The sequence below is a fragment of the Phodopus roborovskii genome, unplaced genomic scaffold, assembly GCF_943737965.1.
Source record: "Phodopus roborovskii unplaced genomic scaffold, PHOROB, whole genome shotgun sequence".
Taxonomy (NCBI): domain Eukaryota; kingdom Metazoa; phylum Chordata; class Mammalia; order Rodentia; family Cricetidae; genus Phodopus; species Phodopus roborovskii.
Window position 1 is genome coordinate 48,714,998 of NW_026126418.1, and position 25,063 is coordinate 48,740,060.

General features: G+C 35.1%; 1 protein-coding gene across 2 annotated transcripts in view; it reads right to left on the reverse strand.

The window, feature by feature from the left end:
• The window catches only part of Galnt13 (polypeptide N-acetylgalactosaminyltransferase 13), a 553,792-nt gene that overhangs the window by 65,383 nt on the left and 463,346 nt on the right, over nucleotides 1–25,063 (reverse strand). For both annotated transcript variants that reach the window (XM_051184677.1, XM_051184676.1), the window contains exon 9: nucleotides 2,021–2,160. In XM_051184677.1, coding sequence (XP_051040634.1) covers nucleotides 2,021–2,160 — 140 coding nt within the window. The remainder of the gene's footprint in view (nucleotides 1–2,020; nucleotides 2,161–25,063) is intronic.

The window sequence follows — 25,063 nt, forward strand, 5'->3', positions numbered from 1 at the left end:
TAAGCTATTGAGAAAGTGTGAATAATAGTCTATATCAAGAAAAGAAACACTTTTCAAATGGTGAGATTGGGTTTCATGATTAATCAGATATTTGAATAAAGAGGTGAGAATAGTAATTATTTTACAGAGATTATCAATGGATGATCATAGCTTATGTGAGAGGAGTGTTCTAGTTTAAAATGCATTTTCATACATTCTGAGTATAAACATTTGTGAAATCAATGTTAACATGCATATATTACATATTAGAAAGTAATGCCTATAATATGCTCCCCATAACAACAAATAATAGATAAACTAATGAGTGACAGAAATCACACATGTCAAAAATTCTTTGTGGAGTGGATGGAGACTGGTGAAGGGGAGCAGAGAGAATCAGAAGGCGGGGGAACTGGGGTTCGTATGTGAAATGAAAACAAAATAAAAAGACGAAGTACGGAAAGTATTACTTCACATAAAACTTTTGGTTACATGGTTCAGATTAAATAGATAGAAACTGAGATTCTATACTAAGTAGGGGATACAACTGATAAAGAACAGAAATTTGATCAACAGAATATTGAGAAGGTGTTTCAAAATATTCTGAAAAACAACTCAGCTCCACTCACTGTGAATTAATTCTCTTTCACTGTTTTCTTTCTATGAATTATGACTAAAAAATATACTACACTGAACTTGATTACATATTTTACTGTTGTTATCGACAAAATGCTAAATAAAGTATAAACTCATTTATTAGTATTATTTCCTAAATAAATTATATTATTGTGGTCAAATTCTTTTGTCATAATCAATATTAAATTGTCTTTAAAACAGTAACTTGTGCAATAGCAATTTGGAGACTTCAAAGAGAGAGCAAATATCATATAAGAAATAAATCATACTTTGGGCAATTTATTATTTGTTATGAGTACAGTATAACTATGCAGCCAATTATATACATTTAATAATGTAAGTATTTTATAAATGAATAGTATACTCCTGTGAATGTGAAATCCATTTGATAATGCTAAGATCTAACTTACATACTTCACTTTTTCTTTTATATGCAAAATTTTAAGAGGGTATAGACATTTATTGTGTCTTACTGAAATATAATGACTATTGGAATAGTTAAGGGAATCCATCTATCTCTATTAATCCAGATTTAAGGTAATTTATAAAATATCAGAGAACTTTCACCCAGTAGCTGATTCAAACAGATACACAAAACTACACCCCAAATTAGGCCAAGCTTGAGGAATGCTGCTTAAGAGAGGGGGAATTGTAGGACTGACATAATTTGGTCAACTTGCAGGACTCATAACAATGGGAGAAGGGGCTGTCCCTAATAGCAGGCTCTTGGAGACCCATTCTTCATATTGGATTACCTTGGCCACAAGGGGAAGTGATTAGCCTTACAAACTTGAAATGCCATACATTGTCCTCATGGGAGGACAGAGGAATAGCAGATGAGAGGGATGAGAGGTAGGTGGGGGAGGGAATGGGAGGAAAAGAAGGAAGGGAAACTGTGTAAAAATATAAAATAAATCCATAAATAAATAGATAAGTATAACTGGAGACAAATTTCCAATCTTAGATTTTGTTCTGGAAATACATTTTATTGTTCAAATATAGTATCAAAATTTGTGGCTGCATAATTTTAATGATTTGTTAAATTTTAAATCTCAATTTTTCTTTCAGTCCTAAAGACATTAATGGTTATAACACCCAGAAGCAAAATCTACTGGAAGTTCACAGAAAAAAATGTTAGAGAATATGTCTAATCAGCCCAAACACTGTCTGTTGGAAAAGAAAAACTAAAATACCTTTAGCTCAATCTTAAACTTTCCCTTACTTTAGAGTTTCTTACAATGAAGACTTTCTTGGTCCTTGAAAAAAATTGAGAAGTAATTTAAAATAGATACATTTAAAAACCCTTATACACTTTTATGCACAACATGAAAAAATATTGAGTTTCTTTTAAATTGCTCCATTTGCAAAGTATATTTATAACTTAAGCAAAATAAATAATTCATACCTCACCAAGTGAGTAATAACGTCTTGGGATCTGGGAGTCCGGATAGATGTTTTCTAGGTACCAAGAAAAAGGCTTACAGTTCAGATTTTCCCTTAGTGTTTTTCTTACTGACACATCTCCATAATCCACTTTGACAACACCTAGAATATTTCAGAAAAACGTAAATCAGTTTGTGCTATTTTAACACTATTTCAATCTGTTTACTTAGCTACCAGTTTTCTTCACAATTCTACAAAACTCAAATGCCACAATTGCCACTATATGACTTTCTTACTATCATTCAATTACAACACTAAATGTAGAAAAATGTATCTTTTATTGCTTAAGAGTTTTGAAACGTAAATGTTTGCTACAAAGTACTTGTAATTCTTGAATTAAAAAAATCATCAGCTAAATATAAATTAGTGTTAATTTAGTACCTAATAAGCAAAGCTTAACTCATCTATGTAATGCATCTGTTTATACTTAACGAAAACTTCATTGCTTTATTAATGCTTATATTTTCCCTATAGAGTCATTTTTCTCCATCAGAAGATTGTTATGGGACATTTATGTAAATAAGATATTCATAATGGACTGTACATATGCTATGTTTTTCTTCATGTACCTTTATCTAAGTTTACTATAGACTGTGTTCATTATTTATTGATTTCATCCTATTTTATGAGCCATCAAACATCACTTCAAGGCATTGAAGAAAATTAATAATTAAGAAACTAGCAAACACAATGGGTAGAAACATATCCACCTTATTACTAGTTTTCATTTAAATCATATAACTTTATTTCAGTTAACACAGGCTATTGGAATTTAAACAGTTCACTAGTGGTCAGACAATGTTGTTTTCTTTTAAAAAACAAAACAATAATACTATAAATTTTATATATATGATATAGCAGTAATTTGATTTGTCATAATTTTTCACATTAAAAACATTTGACTGGTGATTAAATGTGTTAAGTAATTAAATATTCAAGTAATTAAATGATTATTTATTACATTGTTTTTTAAATACCTCAATAATTAACTCATTAATTTAAAGCTGATAACTATCAGATGCTAATACACACACATAACACATACACAATATCTAGTATCTAGGCTGCTGTATCCTGAAAAAGAATCAAAGCCCATGAGCTATTGTAAAGTGAGCAACAATTGTTTAGACACCAGTGTTTGTGACAAACCCTGTCATCAAGTCACAGTTTTCAAAAGCAACTACACTCCAAAGCCCATACCCATAAGCTCTGCTCTACATCCTGTGTCTTCTGAGAATTGCTTATTTCAAAATTAAATACCAAAGTATTGTTGTAGAGCATCCTGATAACACTCCAGCTGCAAAAGCAATTCGTTCTAAAAGAAATATTGATTATTTAAACTGGTCCTTGGACAGAAAACATCACTATTCTGATTTGAATTTTTTTTAAGAGACAAGAACTGTCTTAGAATATTTTTATCCAGAACTACCAACCTGTATTGTAGGCTTGTAATAATGAGATTCAAAACATGTCATGTTTCAATATAAATGATAAGGAAGATTGGTGCATTGTAGTAAGAGTTATGATAGTTAAAATGACATAAAACTTAGCCACCAAGTTTAAAAAGAATGTCATGAAATCTAGAAAGTACTGAACCCTCCCAGGCTGTGATTCCATAGCAATTTTAGTGTTCTGAATTAATTTTTTATGGTAGGTAGAGCTAAATGAAATGACTTACTTAATATCTAAACTCATTTTTCAGAATTATTATTGAGTAGTAGTGACTTTAGGATTTATTTTCCTGAAAAGGGGTTTAAATAGTTGTTTTCTGACTAAATGTTGTTTGAAGATTTGTGTATCATTTAAGAATAAGTAAGATAAAACACAAGTGCTAACACTGGATTGAATAAGGAGTGGAAAAGAAATGATTATTAAGAAAAACACAAGGTTTTGAAATTGGCTTTGTCTTAAAGAATTATGTTAAACTAACTTTAGGAATTCACATTAATGAGATTGATCTCAATAACTTGGAAAGATATCCCCACCACCACAACCACAACAGTTTTCAATCTGTGGGTCATGACCACTTTACCCAGACCTCTATCTCCAAAAATATATCACAATCCATTACAATAGCAAAATTAGTTATGAAGTAGCATTGAAAACAATTTTATGGTTGCGGCTCACGGCAGCATGAAGAACTGTACTAAAAGGTTGAAGCATTAGGAAGATTGAGAACTGCTGCTCTATAGCCTAACCATTCTACTTAGAAACGAAATACTACATAAAACCCAGCAGGACCCAGGTGACACTGCAATGTTTTCACTTTCTGAGAGCCTTCCAGATAGGTTGGGGCATCTGACTGGGTCTGATCAATAAAGCATTGGAGTTATGGGAATGCATAACTCATGGTCGTAAAGAGTGGCTTCAGTCCTCTGCAGCTCTATATTCCCCTACTGCAGGGGTAATAAATGCCTTGTATTCATGGTTGAAACTAAAAGGTAGCAGAACTTTTGATGTCTCCATGATAGCCTGGTTATATCAGTGAATAAGGTGTAGAACCTGGATGAGGATATTCGAGTACTGTGGCTTGAAACACTAACTCACTTTTCCCCAAACTTTTATCTCTGTATCACACTTCTCCAGAGTACTTTGTTCAGTGGTTTCTCCAGCATTGTTACTATGACAGCTACTAGGCATTTTAAACTAGCAAAAGAAATGTGACTTCACAAATAGCTTCATTGCCGAGGCTCTCAATTTTCTTGATTAGTACAAATGTATGCCATTTCTCGTGGAAAATATTAAAAGCATCGGTGATAGCTCTCAAAACTGGGAACCTGGAGCACACTGCATAGCATGCACTTAGTGCAACAGGTTCCAGGGTGTTACTCTACAAGACTCCATTTGTCTAAGCCTCTTCCTGGAAGCTCAAATGCTTTCTGCTTCTTGTCAGCACCTGGGTTGCGATTGGGGACTTCTTTGCAGCTTGGCTTTTCAGAGTTGCCTTTGCAGACTGCTTATCTGAAAAGGACTCTCAATTTTATTGTTTACTCTGGCAGGGCGCAAAATAGGGAATCTGATTAGTTTTAGGAGATTCCTGGATCTATTTTGAGTTGTTTTCCTTCATGTTTAAGGAACTTGCCTGAAGGAATGAATGTGTATATCAGTGAACGGTAGACCTGGCCCAATCAGTTTGTTTGCTGAATTTTGATCAATTGTGGTTTTCTGTAATTTTTTTTTTTATGTTGCAAAGAGGAGTTTCTTGATTTAAGTTAATAGCTGCACTAATTTATGGGAACAAAATGCACTTAAAATTATGCTATTTCAATAAAATTATGATTGCAAGTTCTCTTCCAAATCTATAAATTTGCTAACCCCCAGTTAGGTAGGTTTATATTATCAGCCATGATTCGCCTATTGTTGACTGCCTCCAGAATCCAGTTAGAGTGCTTCTTACTTCCACTGTGATATTCATGCCATGATTGCCCCTGTGTTGCTCATCGCACTTCACAGAATTATAACTAAGTAGGACTATTGGCTGCTCTCTCTCTCTCTTATATTTCTTTTATTTATTTTTAGTTTACATATTGATCCCAGTTCCCTCTCCCTTCCTTCCTCCCTCTTTTCCTCTCTCCCACACTCACATGCACCCTGACCACCCTCCAATCCCACCCCACCCCCACTCCACATATAGGGTGATGCCATCCAGGAGGAGTCATCTAAATCTGTCAAGTCATTTGGAGTAGGGACTAGGCCTTCTCTCCTGTCTCTGGGTTAAGGGAGTATCCCTCCATGGGGGATGTGCCCCCAAAGTCCTTTTGTGCACCAGGAATACATCCTGGTTCCACTATATGAGGACCCTTAGACTGCTCAGGCCTTCTGAGACACATATTCAGTCAGTACCATGCTGGATTCCCCGCTATAAGTCTGGGGACCCATTAGCTCCTCCTTGTCCAGGTAAGCTGTCTCTATGTGCTTCTGCAGCCTGGTCTTAGCCTCCCTTTCTGCATCTGGATTCTACTTTGACTCAATGTTTATTTGTGGGTGTTTGCTTTTGTTTCCAACAGATACTAAATGAGGGCTCCATGATGGCGGATAAATTAGTCGTTGATCTCACTATCAGGGAAGGGCATTTATGGTAGCCTTTCCTCTGTTGCTCAAATTTTTAGTTGGGGTCAGTCTTGTAGGTCTCTGGACATTTCTTTAGGTTCAGTTTTCTCTTCAATCCTATAATGGCTCCCTCTTTTATGTTTTTTAATGTTCTCTCTCTCTCTCTCTCTCTCTCTCTCTCTCTCTCTGTCTCTCTCTCTCTCTTCTATTTCTCTCCTGCCTCAATTTTCCTAGTCCCACATTCTTTCCTTTTTTAGAAATTTTTATGGTACCTCTGGTACAATAAAAGCTAGTCATTAGGGAAGAGACTTTCCAGTCAAATCCTGCTTGGGCACCTGAGTCACAGGTCTGAATTCCATTGTGTTCAGCTGTAGGGATTTAACTTCAACCTTGATTGCTTCAATGAAGTAGTACCAAATTCATATACTTTGCGCAATTTGGTTCAATTTTTTAACAGGTGTTAAACTGAAGTTCATAATTATCTCAGGTAGTTTCTTCACTAATTGATACATAGAAAGTGTAAGAGTTTGGGGTTCCTATTTTCCAGAAACAGGAAGACAAAATGCCCTAATTCCATGTAAAACCTTGGAATGTTAAATATATGATTGTATTTTGTACCATAACTAGAGTAGAGAAATAAGAAATTATTTTTCTTGAGTACTGTATGTTCAAATAAATCATTGGTGCTCTAATTGGCAAGATACAATTTTCAAATTAAAATCATTTGGTGAGAATATGAAAATATTAATAAAGTACAACCCATATACACTAGTGTTATTATAAATAATTAAAATGAAATAGATGAAACAACAGAAACTGACTTAAAATTCCTGAGAAAAAGAGATATGGTCCAATTCCTTTCTATTCATAATAGTCAGAAATATGTAGCCAATCAGAGTTGTATGAAATGTTGTCATATTAATTAAATGTTTGCATATTAAAAGAGTAAACAAGTTAATATTTGGATGAAGAATTTACTTTTGGTATTTGAACATTTTAGTATAAACAGAAAACCACCTTTCATTTTGTTATTTGCATTGAGCAGTTGCCCTAAATATTATGAATGAAGATTTGTATTTTCTTATGTTCAAATGAAATAACAATAACAGCAAGAGATATTTTAAAGCCTACTAATGATTATTTTATCTTACAGTCCTTAGTATTATATACTATATCAGACTTTTGCTTGGAAATCTAGTTGTTTTAATTCAAAACTTCTCATTTTATCCACTCTGAAATTTCATTATGTATATGAAGATTATTCAGGGTTCTGAACCCTCAAGATGTTACAGAACAGATCAAAACACATTGACTCTCTCGGCTGTCATGAAGTTATTATATCTTTAATTTACCATTTCCTATTATTAACAAGATTTTAATCTAGTATTCATAATAGATTTTGCATAGTGTCTGTAGATACACCCAATACTGAACTATCAGAGAATGGCTCAGTTTTTTAAATTGTATTTCATACTCATAGCTGGTCTTGAAGTTGAATTTTGTAGGTCATCACCTCAAACTTCATTTATATTTATACATAAAAATATCATATTCAATTAATGATAAGCTATATAGACATGGATTGTGCAGTAGATTTTTTTCCACAAAAGATCAATTTACATCAGGTGAAACAAATGAATTATAAAGTTTGCTATCTACAGACGTGGTTTCTGTCCTCAGCTTCAAGGCAGGATTCCTCTGTCATCTCTGAAAAAGCAGAGGGAGCATTGACATGCTGGTAATGTTATTAATCTACCTGTGAACACTCTAGACTTCATTGTTTTGTTGTTTTTATTCCCATGGAGAGGAACAAATTACATATAAATTACAGATTAATTTTCCTGTTTCTTAAAATTAATTTTAAAGTTTATACTTATTTTAAATAATACTAAATCACAAAGTAGGTGTACCAAATTTAAATATCATCTGTAATATGTCAGTCTTAACCTTACATTTTGCTTGTAGGCACTTTTCACTTATATATGAAATTATAGGTACAACTTTTCTTGCAAAAATCAATTTATAATTTGAAATTGCAACATGGTCTTTTTCTAAAGAACAGCATGTCATCAATACTTTTCCAAGTCAGACAAAATCTCCTGTAAGAAAATGTTCCATATTACACAAGGAATATAATTAAAATATTTTTATTCACATGTACCAACCATATTAATAGGGTTCAGCATGACATTTCAGCACATGCATGAACTATGGACTGATGAAATCTAACCACATTATTTTGTACCTGTATCTCCACAAACTCTTCTAGATGGGCTTTTTAAATGCTGAAACAAAAATCTTTTTTACAAGTTAACAAAAACAATAATAATTTATTTAACATATCAACATGATTATTTTTATTTATTTTTCTTTTTTTATTAGTTTATTTTTTTACATTCCAATTATTCACTTTCATTTTTATTATTATTTATTTTATTATTTTACATGTCGATCCCAGTTCTCCCTCCCTTCCTCCCTCTCTCTTATCCTCTCTGCCCCCTCACATGCACTCTGACCCCCCTCCCCTTCCATCCCACAAGTAGGGCAATGTCATCCAGGTGGGGTTATGTAGATTTGTCAGGTCATTGGAATTAGGGACTAGGACTTCTCTCCTGTCCCTAGGTTAAGGCATTATCCATCTATGGGGGAATGTGTCAGCAAGGTCCTTTTGTGCACCATGAATGCATCCTGTTTCCATTGTCTGAGGTCCCTTAGACTGCTCAGTCCTTCTGGGTCTGAGTCAGTCCCATGCTGGATTCACAGCTATCAGTCTGGGGGCCTGTTAGCTCCTCCTTGTTCAGGTCAGCTGTCTCTATGTATTTCTGCAATGTGTTCTTGTCCTCTCCCTCGTTTAACAAGTCTCTTACTGTGGTTTGAATAAGAATGGCCCATACATTCATGTTTGAATGATCTGTCATCAGGGAATGGCACTACATGAAGTATTAGGTGGTTTGGGCCTGTTTGGAGTAAGTGTGCCACTGTGGGTGGGTTATGAGATCTGAAATGCTAAATCCAGGACCAGTGTTCTTTTAATCCTTTCTGTTGATTCAGATATACTATTCTTGGCTCCTTCTCCAACACCATGTCTGCTTGTGTGCTTCTATGCTTCGTGCCATGCCGATAACTGATGAAAACACTTTAAGCCTGCCAATTAAATGCTTTTCTTTATGAGTTTCAAATGCTCATGTTGTCTCTTCACAGAAATATAACATTGATCAAGACACTTACAATTGAACATTAAATCTATTTCCAATTTTATACTTTATAATCACAAAGACACAACTAAGAAAGAGAACTACAGACCAATATTCATCATTAACACTGATGCACAAATACTCAATAAAATACTAGCAAATGGAATCCAAGAACACATCAGAGAAATCATCCACCATGACCTGACCAAGCAGACTGCATCCCAGGGATGTGGAATGGTTCAACAGAAAAATCTATCAATGAAATTCACCATATAAACAAATTAAAAAATCATATGATCATATCATTAGATGATGAAAAAGCTTCTGACAAAATCCAACACCCCTTCATGATAAAGGTCCTGGAGAGATAAGTGATAGCAGGAACATACCTAAACATAATAAAAGCAATATACAGTAAACCAGCAGCCAACATCAAACTAAATGGAAAGCAACTCAATGTGATTCCTCTAAAATCAGGAACAAGACAAGACTGTCCACTCTCTCCATATCTCTTCAATATTTTACTTGAAGTTCTAACTAGAGCAATAAGAAAACAAAAGGAGTTCAAGGGGATAAAAATTTAAAAGGAAGAAGGCAAACTTTCACTATTTGAACATGATATAATAGTTTACATATGTGACCCAAACAACTCTACCAAGGAACTCCTTCTGCTGATAAACACCTTCAGCAAAATGGCAAGATTTAAGATGACCTCAAAAAATCAGTAGGCCTACTATATACAGACAATAAAGGGACTGAGAAAGAAATCAGAGAAACATCACCCTTTATAATAGCCACAAACAACATAAAATATCTTGGGGTAATGTCAAGTAAACAAGTGAAAGACCAGTAGAGCAAGAACTTTGAGTCTCTCAAGAAATAAACTAAAGGAGAAACGAGAAAATGGAAAGATCTTCCATGTTCATAGGCAGGCAGAGTACATAGTAAAAATGGCAATCTTGCCAAAAGCAATCTACAAATTCAATGCAATCCCAATCAAAATCCCAGCACAATTCTTCATAGACCTTAAAATAACAACACTCAACATTATATGGAAAAATAATAGACCAAGGATAGCCAAAAAAAAAAAAAAAAAAAAACCCTGAACAATAAAGGAACTTCAGGAGGCGTCACAATTCCTGACTTTAAGCTCTACTATAGAGCTACAGTTCTGAAAACAGCTACGTATTGGCACAAAAATAGACAGGCAGACCAACGGAATCCAATTGAAAACCCTGATATTAGCCCACACACATATGAACACCTGATTTTTGACAAAGCAGCTAAAATTTTACAATAGAAAAAAAAGAAAGCATTTTCGTCAATTGTGCTGGCACAACTGGATGCAGGTATGTAGAAGACAGCAGAACGATCCATATCTATGACCATGCATAAACTTAAGTCCAAATGGATCAAAGAACTCAACAAAAATCCAACCACAATGAATCTCTTAGAAGAGAAATTAGGAGGTACCCTTGAACGGATTTGTACAGGAGACTGTTTCCTGAACATAATATTATTAGCACAGACACTGAGATCAACAACTAATAAATGGAACCTCCTAAGACTGAGAAGCCTTTCTAAGCAAAGGACATAGTCAACAAGACAAAACAAAATGGCAACCCACAGACTGGGAAAAGATCTTCACCATCCCCACATCTGACAGAGAGCTGATCTCCAAAATATACAAAGAACTCAAGAAACTAGTCACAAAAGCACCAAATAATCCAATTGAAAAGTGGAGTACAGAACTAAACAGAGAATTCTCTATACAGGAATCTAAAAAGACTGAAAGACACTTAAGAAAGTGTTCAACATTCTTAGCCATCAGGAAAATGCAAATCAAAACAACTCTGAGATACCACCCTACTCCTGTCAGGATGTCAAAAACACCAATGCCAGTTTATGCTGGAGAGGATGTGGAGAAAGGGGAACACTCCTCCATTGCTGGTGGGGAGAAAACTCTTTGGAATCAATATGGTGGTTTATCAGGAAAGTTAAAATCAGTTCACTACAAATCCAGCAATTCCCTCTTAGACATATACCCAAAAGATGCACATCCATGCAACAAAGACATCTGTTCAACTAGTTCATAGCAGCATTATTTGTAATAGCCAGAACCTGGAGGCAACCTAGATGTCCCTCAAATGAAGAGTGGATAAAGAAAATATGGTATATTTACACAATGCCATACTACTCAGCAGGAAAAAAAATGGAATAAATACACAGGCAAATGGATGGAACTAGAAGTACCCATCCTTATTGTGGTAACCCAGTCACAAAAAGAGATACATGGTTTGTACTCATTTATGTATGGATTTTAGAGATAGAGCAAAGAACACCAGCCTACACTTCACACCTCTAGAGAAACAAGGAAGACCCCAAGAGAGACCTACATGATTCCTCACATAAGGGGAAAGAGAAAAGATTTCCTGAGCAAATTGGGAGCAGTCAGCAGTGGAGGGGAGGGGAAAAATTAGGAGAAGGAGAAGGGGAGAAGAGGAGGGGAGAGGAGAATTATTGGGAGCAGTAAAATTGAATGCAGGGAAGAATAGAAAAAAAAACAGAAAAGAGATACCATAATATAAGGGGTCGTTATAGGTTTAAAGAGAAATCTCACACTCGGGTAATGTCCAGATACCTACAGGGATGACCACAATTAACAATCTAAGCAATAGTGGAGAGTCTACCTTTAATGCCCTTCCCCCACAAAAAATGAGATAGATGACTACCATATATACCATCCTAGAGCCCTCATCCAGTAGCTGAGGGAAGCAGAATCAGACCCACACAGCTGAACACTGAGAGGAAATCATGGAATCCAGTTGCAGATAGGGGGAAGGGATATGCAAAGGGGTCAAGACCAGGCTGGAGGAACCCACAGAAACAGCTGACCTGAACATGGGTGAGTTCATAGATCCAGACTGATAGCTGGGAAACTAGCATAAGACCTAAGATGTACCCAGACTCCTTGAATGTGAGTCTCAGTTAGTATGCCTGGGAAGTCTATGATACCTCTGACAATGGAATCAGGATGTATCCCTAGTTCCGAAACAGATGTCAGGAGCCCATTCCCCATGGAAGAATACTCCCTAAGCCTAGAGACATGGGGGAGAGCCCAGGTCCTACTCCAAATGATTTGACTGACTTTGATGATTCTTCATTGAAGGCCTCACCCTCCATGGGGAGTGGATGGGAGATGGGATGGGGTGTTGTGGGAGGATGGGAGGTAGCAGGAATTGGAATCAATATGTAAAATAAGAAAAATTATTATTTTTAAAAAAAGGTAATTTTGTATAGGTTTTATAATACCATTGATTATCTTAGAAGAATAATTTCTAGGAAAAAAATATGATACTTCATGTACTGATTTTAGGCTGTAGGAACCATGGAGAGATGTTATATGAAGCCCAATGAACCACAGACTAAAGATTATTGGCAAAAGACATTGCACTTTGCACATGTACATTCCTTTTGTGATTCTCCTCTCAATTACAACCTTAGTTGTGTTGAATTTACATTAGCATTACAAGTAATCTAGAAATAATTAAAATAATATAAAATCTGAAAATATGTGTTGTTTAATGTCCAGAAGATTAATGTATGAATTATGCTATCTACATAAATCTTCAGAATCTGTCCTCAGAAAAACATCATGAGAAGCCTGCTACCCAAAAGTGCACCAAAATTTATATATTTCTCAGCAGTGGATGAAGACAATTTCCCTTCAAAAGAGAATTATTTTAATTTTACTCTTTAACTCACCACTTTTATTTGGCAGATATGGAGTGTCTATCATTATTATTTTAAATACCAATAATTTAAAATAATTTTATATGGCTAAGAGAGTTAAGATGATTGTTGCCAAGCCCAAGAATTTTAGCGCTATCCTTCAAATCCACTTGTTATAAGAAGAGAACTGCCTCCCACAGGTAGTACCATGTGAGGAGAGACATATGTGCAATAGTACTCGAATGTTCTTTCTTTTAGTGTTTTATGCCCTCTACATTGTGTTTACAGATGTTTTTAATAATATTTTAGGATATCAAAACTGCCCAAGTGTACCTTTATCATTTAAAATATTTCCTCTCATATTTTCCTGATATTAATTGATTACCTAAAATTATTTGAGTGATTAACCAGCTACACTCCTCTTGGCTTTTACTATTTTGTTCATTTGTACAGATAATAACACGTTCAAATATTTCAATTTTTTTCAAATTTATTTTGATAATTTTTTAATAAACTTGTTTCACATGTCAATCCCAGTTCCCTTACCCTCCTATCCTCCCCTCTCCCCTTCTCAACCCCCATTCCATCCCCTTTCTGCTTCTATGGGAGGGTGACTCCTCTCATGGGCGATCCTCAGGGTCTGCCACATCATTTGGAGCAGGGCCTAGGCTCTCCCCCATGTGTCTATGCTGAAAGACTATCCTTCTGTGTGGGATGGGCTCCCAAAGTCCATTAATATACTAGGGAAAAATACTGATACACTACCAAAGGTCCCATATAATGCCCAGTCCTCCTAATTAAGACCCACATTCAGGGTGTCTGGGTCGGCCTTATACTAGTTTCCCAGCTATCAGACTGGGGTCCATGAGCTTCCCCTTTATTTTTATGACTTGATTTTAGTTTTATATCAGATTTTGCAGTGTTGTGTATGATAACATCTTGCCTAAGACTTCCTAGCTTGAAAAAATTAAAAATAAATAAATAAATAAAAAATAAAACTCATCTTGTATAAGGCAACCCAGAATCAAATGGGAAAACATGATGTGAACTCACTTATAATGAATATAAGCTGTTAAGTAAAAGATAATCACCCTAACTTATATAGTTCCAGAGGATTTAGATAAATAGGAGAGGTCTTGGAGAATGTATAGATTTCCCTATGAAGCAGAAATAGAATAGATTTTGTAGGTAGACTGTCAATGGTTAGGAAAATAACGAGAAGGATCAGGTTACAGAGGGAGGAAAGAAGCAGAAGTACAGAGAGAGACAACAGGAATAGAGGGTGATGTGGAGACCTTATGAAGTGGAAACTTCCTGTAACTTATGAGTGTTACCCTCACAAGGACTTCTAGTAACGAAGGATATGGATCCTGAACCAGCTGCCTTCTGTAAACTGGCTAGGCTCACCATGGTGAAACTGGACACCAACATAGTCACAAAACTGCAATCCACAACTTCTCCTGCCTCTAAGATGTGCTGGGACAATGGTGTTTTTTTATTCTTGAATTCATTCTTTCTCACTTTCTTGCATGCATGTGCGCATGAATTATATCTGTCAATAAATGTATTTATGAGAGGTGAATTGAATATGCAGTAACATATATATTTATATTACCTGTATATATAATTAAATAAATTTAAATAAATTTTGATCCAAAGCATTATTTAATCTTAAAACATAGGATGCATAACAGCAATGCCAAATACTTTTTATAAATTCCATTAATTTATTCTACATTTAGAAAGTATTCTTTTCTGATAAGCTAATAAAGAAGTCTTGTTGATTTTTAATTATGTGTTATTAGAAAAAATATTCATGAATTCTACAGTAAAAAGGTCTCATCAGAAATAGTGAAGATTTGTGTTATTTGACATATTAATGCAGATCTAAGAAAAGAAACCACATATTGCAAATTCTTGACTATAATGACAAGGTATAGTAGAGATTTTGTAATAGAAATCATATTAATATATTTATAAAATTGTGCATCTATGGCAAAATTCAATATATGTAATTCAGATTAATATTAATTTATTTAGAAATAATTTGTTTAGGATTTATCCTAATCTGTCTTTTATAGGGTATATAATATTGAGCAAGTCATATAACATTAGAAGTTCTTAATTCCTACTCTACTATATCACATGAAACTGACTTGTTCTTCTAGGTATTGTGATTATTGAGGGAATGAAATAAAACATAATCATTGCATGTTACAAATATGCACTAATGGTTAACATTTATGTTTGCTATTTTAACATGCATGTGAACTTCAAGAAGCCTATCATTTCCAACAGCAAAATAAGCTTATTGCACTTATAGTGTCTTGCTGTGTTATATCAGATGAGTTGTGTAGGGAATCAATCATTACTTTGGTCCAAATGCCCTTTAAGTAAGAAATACACAGCACATCACTTTCAAAACCTCTCACAGTTGTATTCCTGGAGGCATCTTTTGTAGTCTCATTAAAGAATTTTCTTTCATTCCCAAATATTAATAAAAATGAAGCTGACACTCCACTCTTTCTGCACATGCCTGTTCTCCTGCCTACATTAAGCATTAGAGTGATTTTAGCACATGTGCCACATTTAACAAAGAAAAACACAAATTACATAATTACAGTCTCAATTAAGATACTACACTATGAACAGCAGGAAAAAGATTTCTTCTATAACTGCTCACAAAAAAAAAAAAATGTTGATTGTGCTCTAAGCAAACAATTTTAAACTTTATTCTTGCCTCTATTGTCAACTAATTTTCCTCATCTGTCGTAGGCTGTTATAAATGAGTGTGCTTGAAAAAGCTACAGAAGAATCATTAGTCTGCCCCAGCGGCCCTGTACACTGCTGTTATAGGCCAATCAATGACAACAATTTCAATAAGCATAAGCTCAACTTGTCCTTTCTGTGAAGGGTAGAGTGACATGTTGCTCTTGGGTCTTCTCTTAGGTGTTTGTATTTTTCTAACAATAGTAAATAACTGATACAGAGAACAAAGCAAAATTTACTGTGTACATCAGATGCAGTTCTGAAACTGGACTCAACACTACTTGGTATGAGGATATCCCAGCATTTCCTAAATATAGTCAATATCCAATCAGGATGAAAAAAGTCCAGCTGCAACAGCTGTACCATTGTGTTGCAAAAATACTCTCTACCTAATATGATTTCTCTCCCTTTTTTAAAGAGGTTAATAAATTTTTATAATACCATTGTGCTAGGATCATACTTCATTGTAATTTAACATACCCTTTTTGTACAAAGAGGGTCTTTCTGCAGGTAAAGGGAAAGGCAGGATGTCACCATTTTGTAAAGAAATACATGGGTAAAGTATAGTCTTGGTTTGGGTAAGACTTGGCTTGCCTAGATGAAACAAAAACGTTTACAATTATAGCTAGGAATTTAAGTATTGATTTTCACCATCTTACATTATTTCTCCTGTTCTCTGACATTGCCTGTTGTAAAAAGTTAATATATCAAAAACATTGGTCAGAAGATGAAAAGGGTTGATGTTAGAAAATTTCAATTCGGTAAAAGTCGATCATTATTGCCATTATTAAGTCACAAATTGCATTGAAATTCTAATTATTTGTGTTAAGAGAGACCTTTTACAAATAAGAGATTTAAGGCTTAGAAGACGAAAGTGCATATAAAAGTACTTGTGACTCCTGGAAAGTACCTTCTGTGCTTTTTTTTCCTTCTAATATATTTTTCATGTTTTCTTAGTCTGTTATAAAATGTTCAGGATGACAGGGGACAGGACATTGAACAAAAAATGTGTATACATAAATTGTTATTTGGGTCCATACTTTTAGATCTTTGGGCATTTCCCAAGTGCCAGATTTCTCCTTAAATCTATAATGGTTCCATCTATTATGGTATCTCTTTACTTGTTCTATTCTTTCCCTGTCTCAACCTTCCTCATGCCCACTCTCTCCTCCTCTTCTCCCCTTCTCTTTCTCCTAACTCCCTCTCTCCTCTTTCCATGCAATCTAGGCAATAGTGGAGAAGCTATCTTTAATGCCCTTACATGATAATAAGATTGGTAACTACCTGATGTGCCATCCTAGAGCCTTCATCTAGTAGCTGATGGAAGCAAAACTAAAACTCACTGCTAAACATTGAGCCAAACTTCTGGATTCCAGTTGAAGAGATGGAGGAGTGATGAGCAAACGGTCAAGACCAAACTGGAGAAACCCATAGAATCAGCAGACCTGAACATGGGAGAACTCGTGTACCCCAGTCTGATAGCTGGGGAATCAGCATGGGACTGACTCAGACCCCCTGAATGTGGCTATTAGTTAGGAGGTCTGGGAAGTCTATGGGGCCTCTAATAATGGATCACTATTTATCCCTAGTACAAAAATAGACATTGGGAGCCAATCCCACATAGAGGGATGCTCTCTCAGCCTAGACACATGGGGAAGAGCCATATAGTAGATGTAATTTTAGTATTTTTGACAAATTCCATACTAACTTTGAAAGTGACTGCAATAGGTTTTACTCTCACTAATAAACATACCTAGGAACAGTTGATCAACAAAATATACATTCAATGTGTGTTTTAATAATGGTGGAGGTTTTTCCATTTTGGCATTTCTGTCATATTGGTCTTTTGCTTCTTTGATGTGACTTTCATTTTCTGTGTTTTTTTATTTTTTGAGAAAGGAAGAACATAGAATTTGGTATATAGTAAGGTGGGAAAGATGTAAGAGAATTTGGGAGATGGGGGAATTTTTTTTAAAGAGTAAGTTTTCATTCTGTAATAGTTATTGTTTTATTTCAAATTATTGTAATTAAAATAGTCAATTTAAGAATTTATGAAAGAGGACAAAATGGATACTATGTGGACAGTCAGAATTCTGCTAAGTGTCTTGATTTATAAAACAAAAGCTAAGTATTACATTTTTTAAACTTTCACTTTTGCTCACACACAGACACTCACACAACCCCACATTTTAAGGAATTATTTTATGAGTAGTCATTAGGTCTACTTTGCAAGTACCTGGAAAAGCCCTGCTTTAATCTATTTACACAATGGTGCATATGAGTCTCAGCATCTGAATCAATTCATGAGAATTATAATGAAGACACTGTTTGCTTAGGACACAGCATAGAAAGAGAGTAATGGAAACAGAAATGTACAGCATTGCTTCCCCCACTTTAATGACTTATGAAGGGTTTTAGTAATGAGTAAAGCTTATGTATTTAACAATTTCATGTGCTTTGTGTCATTTTTGTAAGATAAAACAAAGGCAAATTACATATTCTTTTCTCCTACATCTTGTTGATACACTGATTTATATTATATTTTGAAAAAAAAATATAATGTAGAGTAGTATTCCATTGTGTAGATGTGCCACATCTTCATTATCCATTCTTCAATTGAAGGGCATCTAGGTTGCTTCCAGGTTCTTGCTATTACAAATAGTGCTGCTATGAACATAGTTGAACAGATGTCTTTGTTGCATGGATGTGAATACTTTGGGTATATGCCTACGAGGGGGATTGCCGTGTCATGTGATAAACTAATTCCCATTTTCCTGAAGAACCGCCATACTGATCTCCAAAATGGCTGTACGAGTTTGCACTCCCACCAGCAGTGGAGGAATGTTCCCCTTTCTCCACATCCTCTCCAACATGAGTCATCATTGGTGTTTCTAATGTTAGCCATTCTGGCAGGAGTAAGATGGTATCTCAAAGTTGTTTTGATTTGCATTTCCCTGAAATATGAGTCTCAGCCAGAAGGACTGAGCAGTCTAAGGGACCTCAGACAGTGGAACCAGGATGTATCCCTCCTGGTGCACAAAAGGTCCTAGCGAATACATCCCCCATGGGAGGGATAACTGCCTTAACCAAGAGACAGGAGAGAAGCCCTAGTCCCTACTTCACATGACCTGTCAGATCTACATGACTCCAACTAGATGGCATTCCCCTACATATGGAATTGGGGTGGGGGGATGGGAGGGGAGTGTGGTTAGGGTGCATATGAGAGGGCACAGAGGGTAAAAGGGAGGGAGGGAGGGAGAACTGGGATCGACATGTAAAATAATAAATTTTTTAAAAAAATGCTCTGACTCAAAAATTTAAGTTCAAGGACAATTTACTGGGGAAAAGGATTTCAATTTTTTTTTCCACAGAAAATAAAAAGCTGTGGATTCCTTCCAGACTAATGTGGTGTGATCAAGCCAGACCGCCTGAAACAGAGTACTAAGTGATTGTACATTCAAAACAGCTGGACAAAGCAGCCTTGCAGACTATAGCCAGGATATCTGCATCTTCTTAGAATCCCCCATGACAGCGACCCTTACCAGCAGGAAGTAGTTTGGAAAGAACGATGCCCAGATTCACAAATATTGTCTATAAATGTGTGTTTTCATTTAAATGGACTTTGTTATAAAAAATAAATAAATAAAATTTAAAAAAAGAAAAAATATAATGTTTGGTAATGAGATTTTTTTCTAATAAAACAAAATTTAAAAGAATGATGAAGCATATAAATGAGCACTAAATCTAATGTCAATTCTTTATTACCCAAAGAATCCAGTAGATGGAAACCTTTCCCTTGAAATAGTAAAATTGCTACAAATGCATGTGGTTTGACTTCCTTGTCTTCAAGACAGAGAAGCTGGAAATAGCTAGGGAAAAATACCCTCCTAAGAGCATATCAGAAAGCCCACAATTTACCTGCTTTCAAAGTGGTTTGAAAATTGCATTATCAAAGTCAAGTTGTTTTGACCTCCATGAGGTGAATGAGAAAAGGAAGAACATATTGATTGATTACTGGAGTCAGGTTCCTGGAGGCTTCAGTTTTGATTGTCTTCCTCCATCAGTGTCTATACTGCTATTGCCCTTTTACAGTGATATATTCACTGGGTTAATAGCTACATCTGATTTTGTCCATCATAGCTCACTGAAAGAAAACCATGGATGAACAGAGTAAGACTCTATGGGGATGAACAAAAAAGCAGAACTTAGACTCTCCCAAGAAGGTTTCAGTGTGTACTCTCTTATTGATTCCTCTTTCCCCAAGTGCAGATGCCCTATTGTTCCCAGGCCGGTCATTACCTTCTCAATAGACTTGAAAAGTACCTCTGAGGATACCCAGAGCTGGTTCTGACCTTGACTGTCCAGGAAATGAATGAGTGTACTCTAAATAACTGATCAGATTTAATCACTACAATGAATTACATCACTATTCATCTATTAGATTAGCTCCTTAGGTCACTGTCTCTTTGAATGATACCACAGGGATAATCAAAATTCTAAGGAGTCCTTCAATATGAAATATAAGCTGGCACTTTTGTCATTTCAAATTACAGTGTCAAATCAATATTTTTTTGAGGAAACTACACTTCTCTTTAAAATGGGTAGCTAAAAGAACTCCATGCTTAGAAGCTGAACAAATAAAATAATTACGTACAATAGTGCTCTCGTGCACATGTATAGCTAAGTTCCAAAACCAACACTACAAAGTTGCACTGAATTACATGATAATAAGGTAAAGCAAATTTTGTCTCCTTTTCATTAGTTCTCAAGTTCATAATTAAGCTTAATTCAGAGCCTTGTCAGTGGTAATGGCCTTAACTGCTCTGACTGCTCATCCATTTCCCTTGCACAAAGCAGGAGAAAACAGATCACATTTCACTGAAAACTCATTTAACCATTTCCCCATATGCTTTTAAGGACACAAAGGTAATTATGTTTATTTAAGATTTGAAAACCAAATCTCCAGGTTAACAGTATTTAACTATCTATGGACAGTGACTGATTAATATTTATTTACTTAGATTTATATATTTAGATGATATTTAGTGAATGTTGGAAATATACCACAAATCTAAATAACTCTCAGAAATGCAGTTTAAACTCATGACCAGTAATCCAATTGGAGGGTTTAGTCACAGTCACAGCCTCAATTTCTGTAAGGGTCATTAAGAGAGATATTTGGTGGTAAAGGGAATGAGGTGGGGTAAGTAGCTCCTTATCCCTCTGAGGTGACAGAGGAAGCTAGATAAAGGAACTCATCAAGCCTGATAGAGTAACTTATGCAGTGCATTTTGTAGCCACAATTTTGAGAACAAAAACGGCATTCTCCTGGCTAAAGTCTCCCTTGAACAAACAAAATGAAGCAAGATACAACATGCAAAGCTCCAGGTAGCTATGTTATCAAGATTTAAAGAAAATCTTCAAATTTCTTAAAAGAGTGTACTTGACATACTTATAAGCTATTATACTTCCAAATCCAAGGCAAGTCTTGTATCCAAGTTGCAAAAACAGTTGTTACCATGCTGTGAAGAAAATGTGTTTTGTGCCCTTGTGAGAAGAATTTCTAAACGTAAGGTATTTAAAATATACATAGTGTAAAAGTAGATTGTTCATTTGCTATAAATGTAGGGTATTTTTAAAATTTTGTATTTTTTTATTCATTCATTTATGTTTTTGAGGGTAAGTACAAACATGTTTCTTCCAGGAAAAAAGTTCAGTGATAGGATTTTGTACCCCATGTACCTGTTATTTATACGACTGCTAGTAAGTACACCAGGTATTTAGTTTTGGTTATTATAATTCAGATTTGTCAAGGGTTAAGTAAATTGCATAGAATCGGAAAAATCCAGGGTCAGGCACCCCTCCAAGAAAGTTCAAGGCAAGTGGTAGGCGTAGGAGTGCTAGGGTTGACCATGAAGAGAAAGGACTTTGATCTTGGGAATAACTACCCACTCACCAGAGCACATGGGAATTTTGTTTTCCTGTAACACTCTCAAAGGACTCAACTTCTCCCAACTCCTTTCATCATAAGTGACCTTGTTATTAAAATGTATAGCAAAATGTTAACCTTTTAAAAATGCAGTTTATCACGTACTAAGAATAGTGATAAAATATTTTCTAATAATAATTTAGGAATAGTATTAGTGGTTAACTGATATATATCAAGCTCATGTTTCCCTCTTATCTACATTAAAGATTTAGAATGGCTAAAAAAGAAGTAAATGAAAGAAGATATAAGATTTTCATAGTTTGAGCTTATCCACTATAGATGTTTGATTGAGAGTGACCTCCATAATTTTATATAATTGAACTGATTAATTCAGAAGGAATAGGATATGTCCCTTAGTTGGAGAAGGTATGTCACTGGGGGGTAAACTTTGTGGTTTAAAAAGCTAATGCCAGGACTAGTCTTTTTCTCTGCCTTGAAATTGTGGATCAGATGTATGCTCTCAGCTACAGTATCATGCTGCCTGCCATGATGATCACAGAGTTACCGTCTGAAAATATAAGGCACTCCCCAATTAAATGTTTTATTTTATAAGTAGCCTTTGCCCTGGTGTCTCTTCATAGAAATATACATGTTAAAATGCATGTATTTTAAAAATGAAGAATTCATCTTGACTATGAAAGTGTAAATTATCTAAAAAAGGAAGAACAAAGAATAATCACATACAATTCCAGTGTACAAAGGCATAAGCATATGTGATAATTTTCCAACTTCTTTGTAAATATTATTTTCTATTTACAAAAAATGCATTTGTGGGTTTTTTATTTTCTTGTAATTATGAGTAGTTTCTTAATGAACTGTGCAAACATTTAAGGGAACACGTGATAATACATGGAAATGATTTAGTTGTTCAGTCTCATTTTGGCAGATTTCAACAAGTAAAATATGGCAAATGACACTCGGTTGAATACATAAGTGAATAACCATATGAATTTTATAATAACATGTGAAGCTTATCAATAAAGCTTCAGGGATCAATTTGCAAGCACATGAGTAAATCAGCATAGCAGAAGGTATGCCAGATGCTTGTTCTCTTTAGAACTTGGACTCTTTCATAGGGAACTGAAATCTACCCCTAGGTGGAGACATGGCTCTGTTTCTCCCTTAAGGGTTAATCTGGTGTGATTTATCAGGGAACTGACCAGTTTACCATTCATGGGAAGGTTGATTTACCTTCCTTTAATGGGTTTTCTTTCCCATAGTCTCTCTATCTTGAGTGTTGTCCCTCCAAGTCTCTATGGAGGTGGCTGAACCTGTCAATGTTTTTTAGTTAGGCTTCAGAAAGGTGTAACTATTCTTTTCAGTCAGTCAGTCCTTTTCTTTCTGATGCTGAGCAGAGCCTGACTATGGTTTTAAACTCCCCAACACACACTTAGGGTGCCCTTACCCTTTCTTTAAAGCTCCCTCTCTGTCTGTTTGCCTTCTTCAGTCTCCTGCTCCCTACTGCTTTGAGATTGACAGTTTGCCTGGCCTTTCTCTTTTCAAGACCTACAAACTGTCCACAAACTTCCACTTGAGTCCATTCATTGTCTAGAGCTTCCTTTTGTATTTATTCCTAAATTATTTTATTAATGAGATTAAAAACCTTAGAAGAGGACTCTGATTTTCCTAGTATCAAATGATGGCTCTGATGGGATTGACCAAGATTTCTGGTAATAGTTCTTTCCTGCCTTTTAAGAAAGTGAACCTGCTCTTAGAGCCTTAAACAGCATTATGTTGCAACACCATCCTCAGTAAGTTCCACTCTGGTCTCAAACTAGATGAATTTCAAGTTAGTGTAACAACAAATCTCAAACAATCTTGGAAACCTTGAATTTCATTTTCTATGAATTCTAATAACTTCCTTACAATCTAAAGAAAAATTTGCCCTTTCAAAAGTTAGAAATTTAGAGTCTTCAAAAAAATCTGTCTAAATGTTTACTAAAAAGTAGCCTTGAATATTTTCCAGAATTGCTAAAAACATCTTTTTTTCCAAGTATATATGACTGATTTATGAAATAAGATATTAGTAAGTTTTATGTTCGCTATGTGTTTCCCTGTGTTGTGCATAAACTGAGAAACTTTTATTCACTGATTTTCATTCACATATAATAAAGCAATTAAGCAATGAATTTGTCTATAGATAGTTTGTCCACATTGTTGACTATTATGGCCCCAAACTTAATATTTCTAGGGAACACTGAGACTTGGCCAAACACAACATGTTTGAAGAATTCTAATATAATTCTTTAGAATACAAAAAATTAATTGAAATTGAGAACAATTTTCAAAAATTGCAAATAAAAATTTAAGTACTTGCTTCACACCTATAAAGCATGATTATCATAAACCCAGAGATGTAATACCTCAATTCCCTTCCCTGGTAACAAAGAACATAAAACTTCAGAGGTTCCTCCCAACCTCAGATGTTTCCTTTCCTGCCTTTGTTTCCTCTTCACCCTGAATTATTGAGTCCTCTCTCTTTATGCTCACTGTCTTGAAAGTTCAGAAACCATTTGTAGTATTTTATACAGAAATGCAATTAAAGTTAGAGCAATAAGTAAAAACTAACTTTTCTTCCATATTATGTTTCAGGCTTTTTCTCATTTATGGAATTATGTTCTGTACTGTTGACTCTTAATGTTTTTAATACTTCGATTATCTGGAGAACATTTTAAAAATGACCCAAACTTCAGAAATATATTCAAGCTCCACCCCTTACTTCAGCCAGTCACAAGACTAAGTTGGACTGTGAGTTTAGATTAATAGGGTCACTTGTAGTTTCCTATGATTCCCCAGGCTATTCCAAAATGGACCCACAGGTAAGGTAGTAATGAATCTGCAACACTCCAGTGAAATTCCATTACACAAAATTTCCAGTCAACCCATGTCTTTTTTAAGTTATCTATTGCTGTGAAGGAACACCATGACCAAGGCAACTCTTATGAAGGAAAGTATTTAATTGGGGCTGGTCTACAGTTTCAAAGGGTTAGCCCATTATCTTTATGACAGCGTGCAGGCAGATATGGTGCTAGAGAAAGAGTCCAGAATTGTACATTTTTATCCATAGGCAGCAGAAACAACTGTGTAGTGGGGATATCTTAAGTATATGCGACCTTAAAGCCTTCCCCCACAGTGGCATACTACCTCCATCAAGGCCACATCTTCTCCAACAAGGCCATACCTCCTAATAGTGCCATTCCCTATAATACAAGCATTCAAACACAGGAGTCTATGGGGGCCATTATTATTCAAACTACCACACCCCATGACC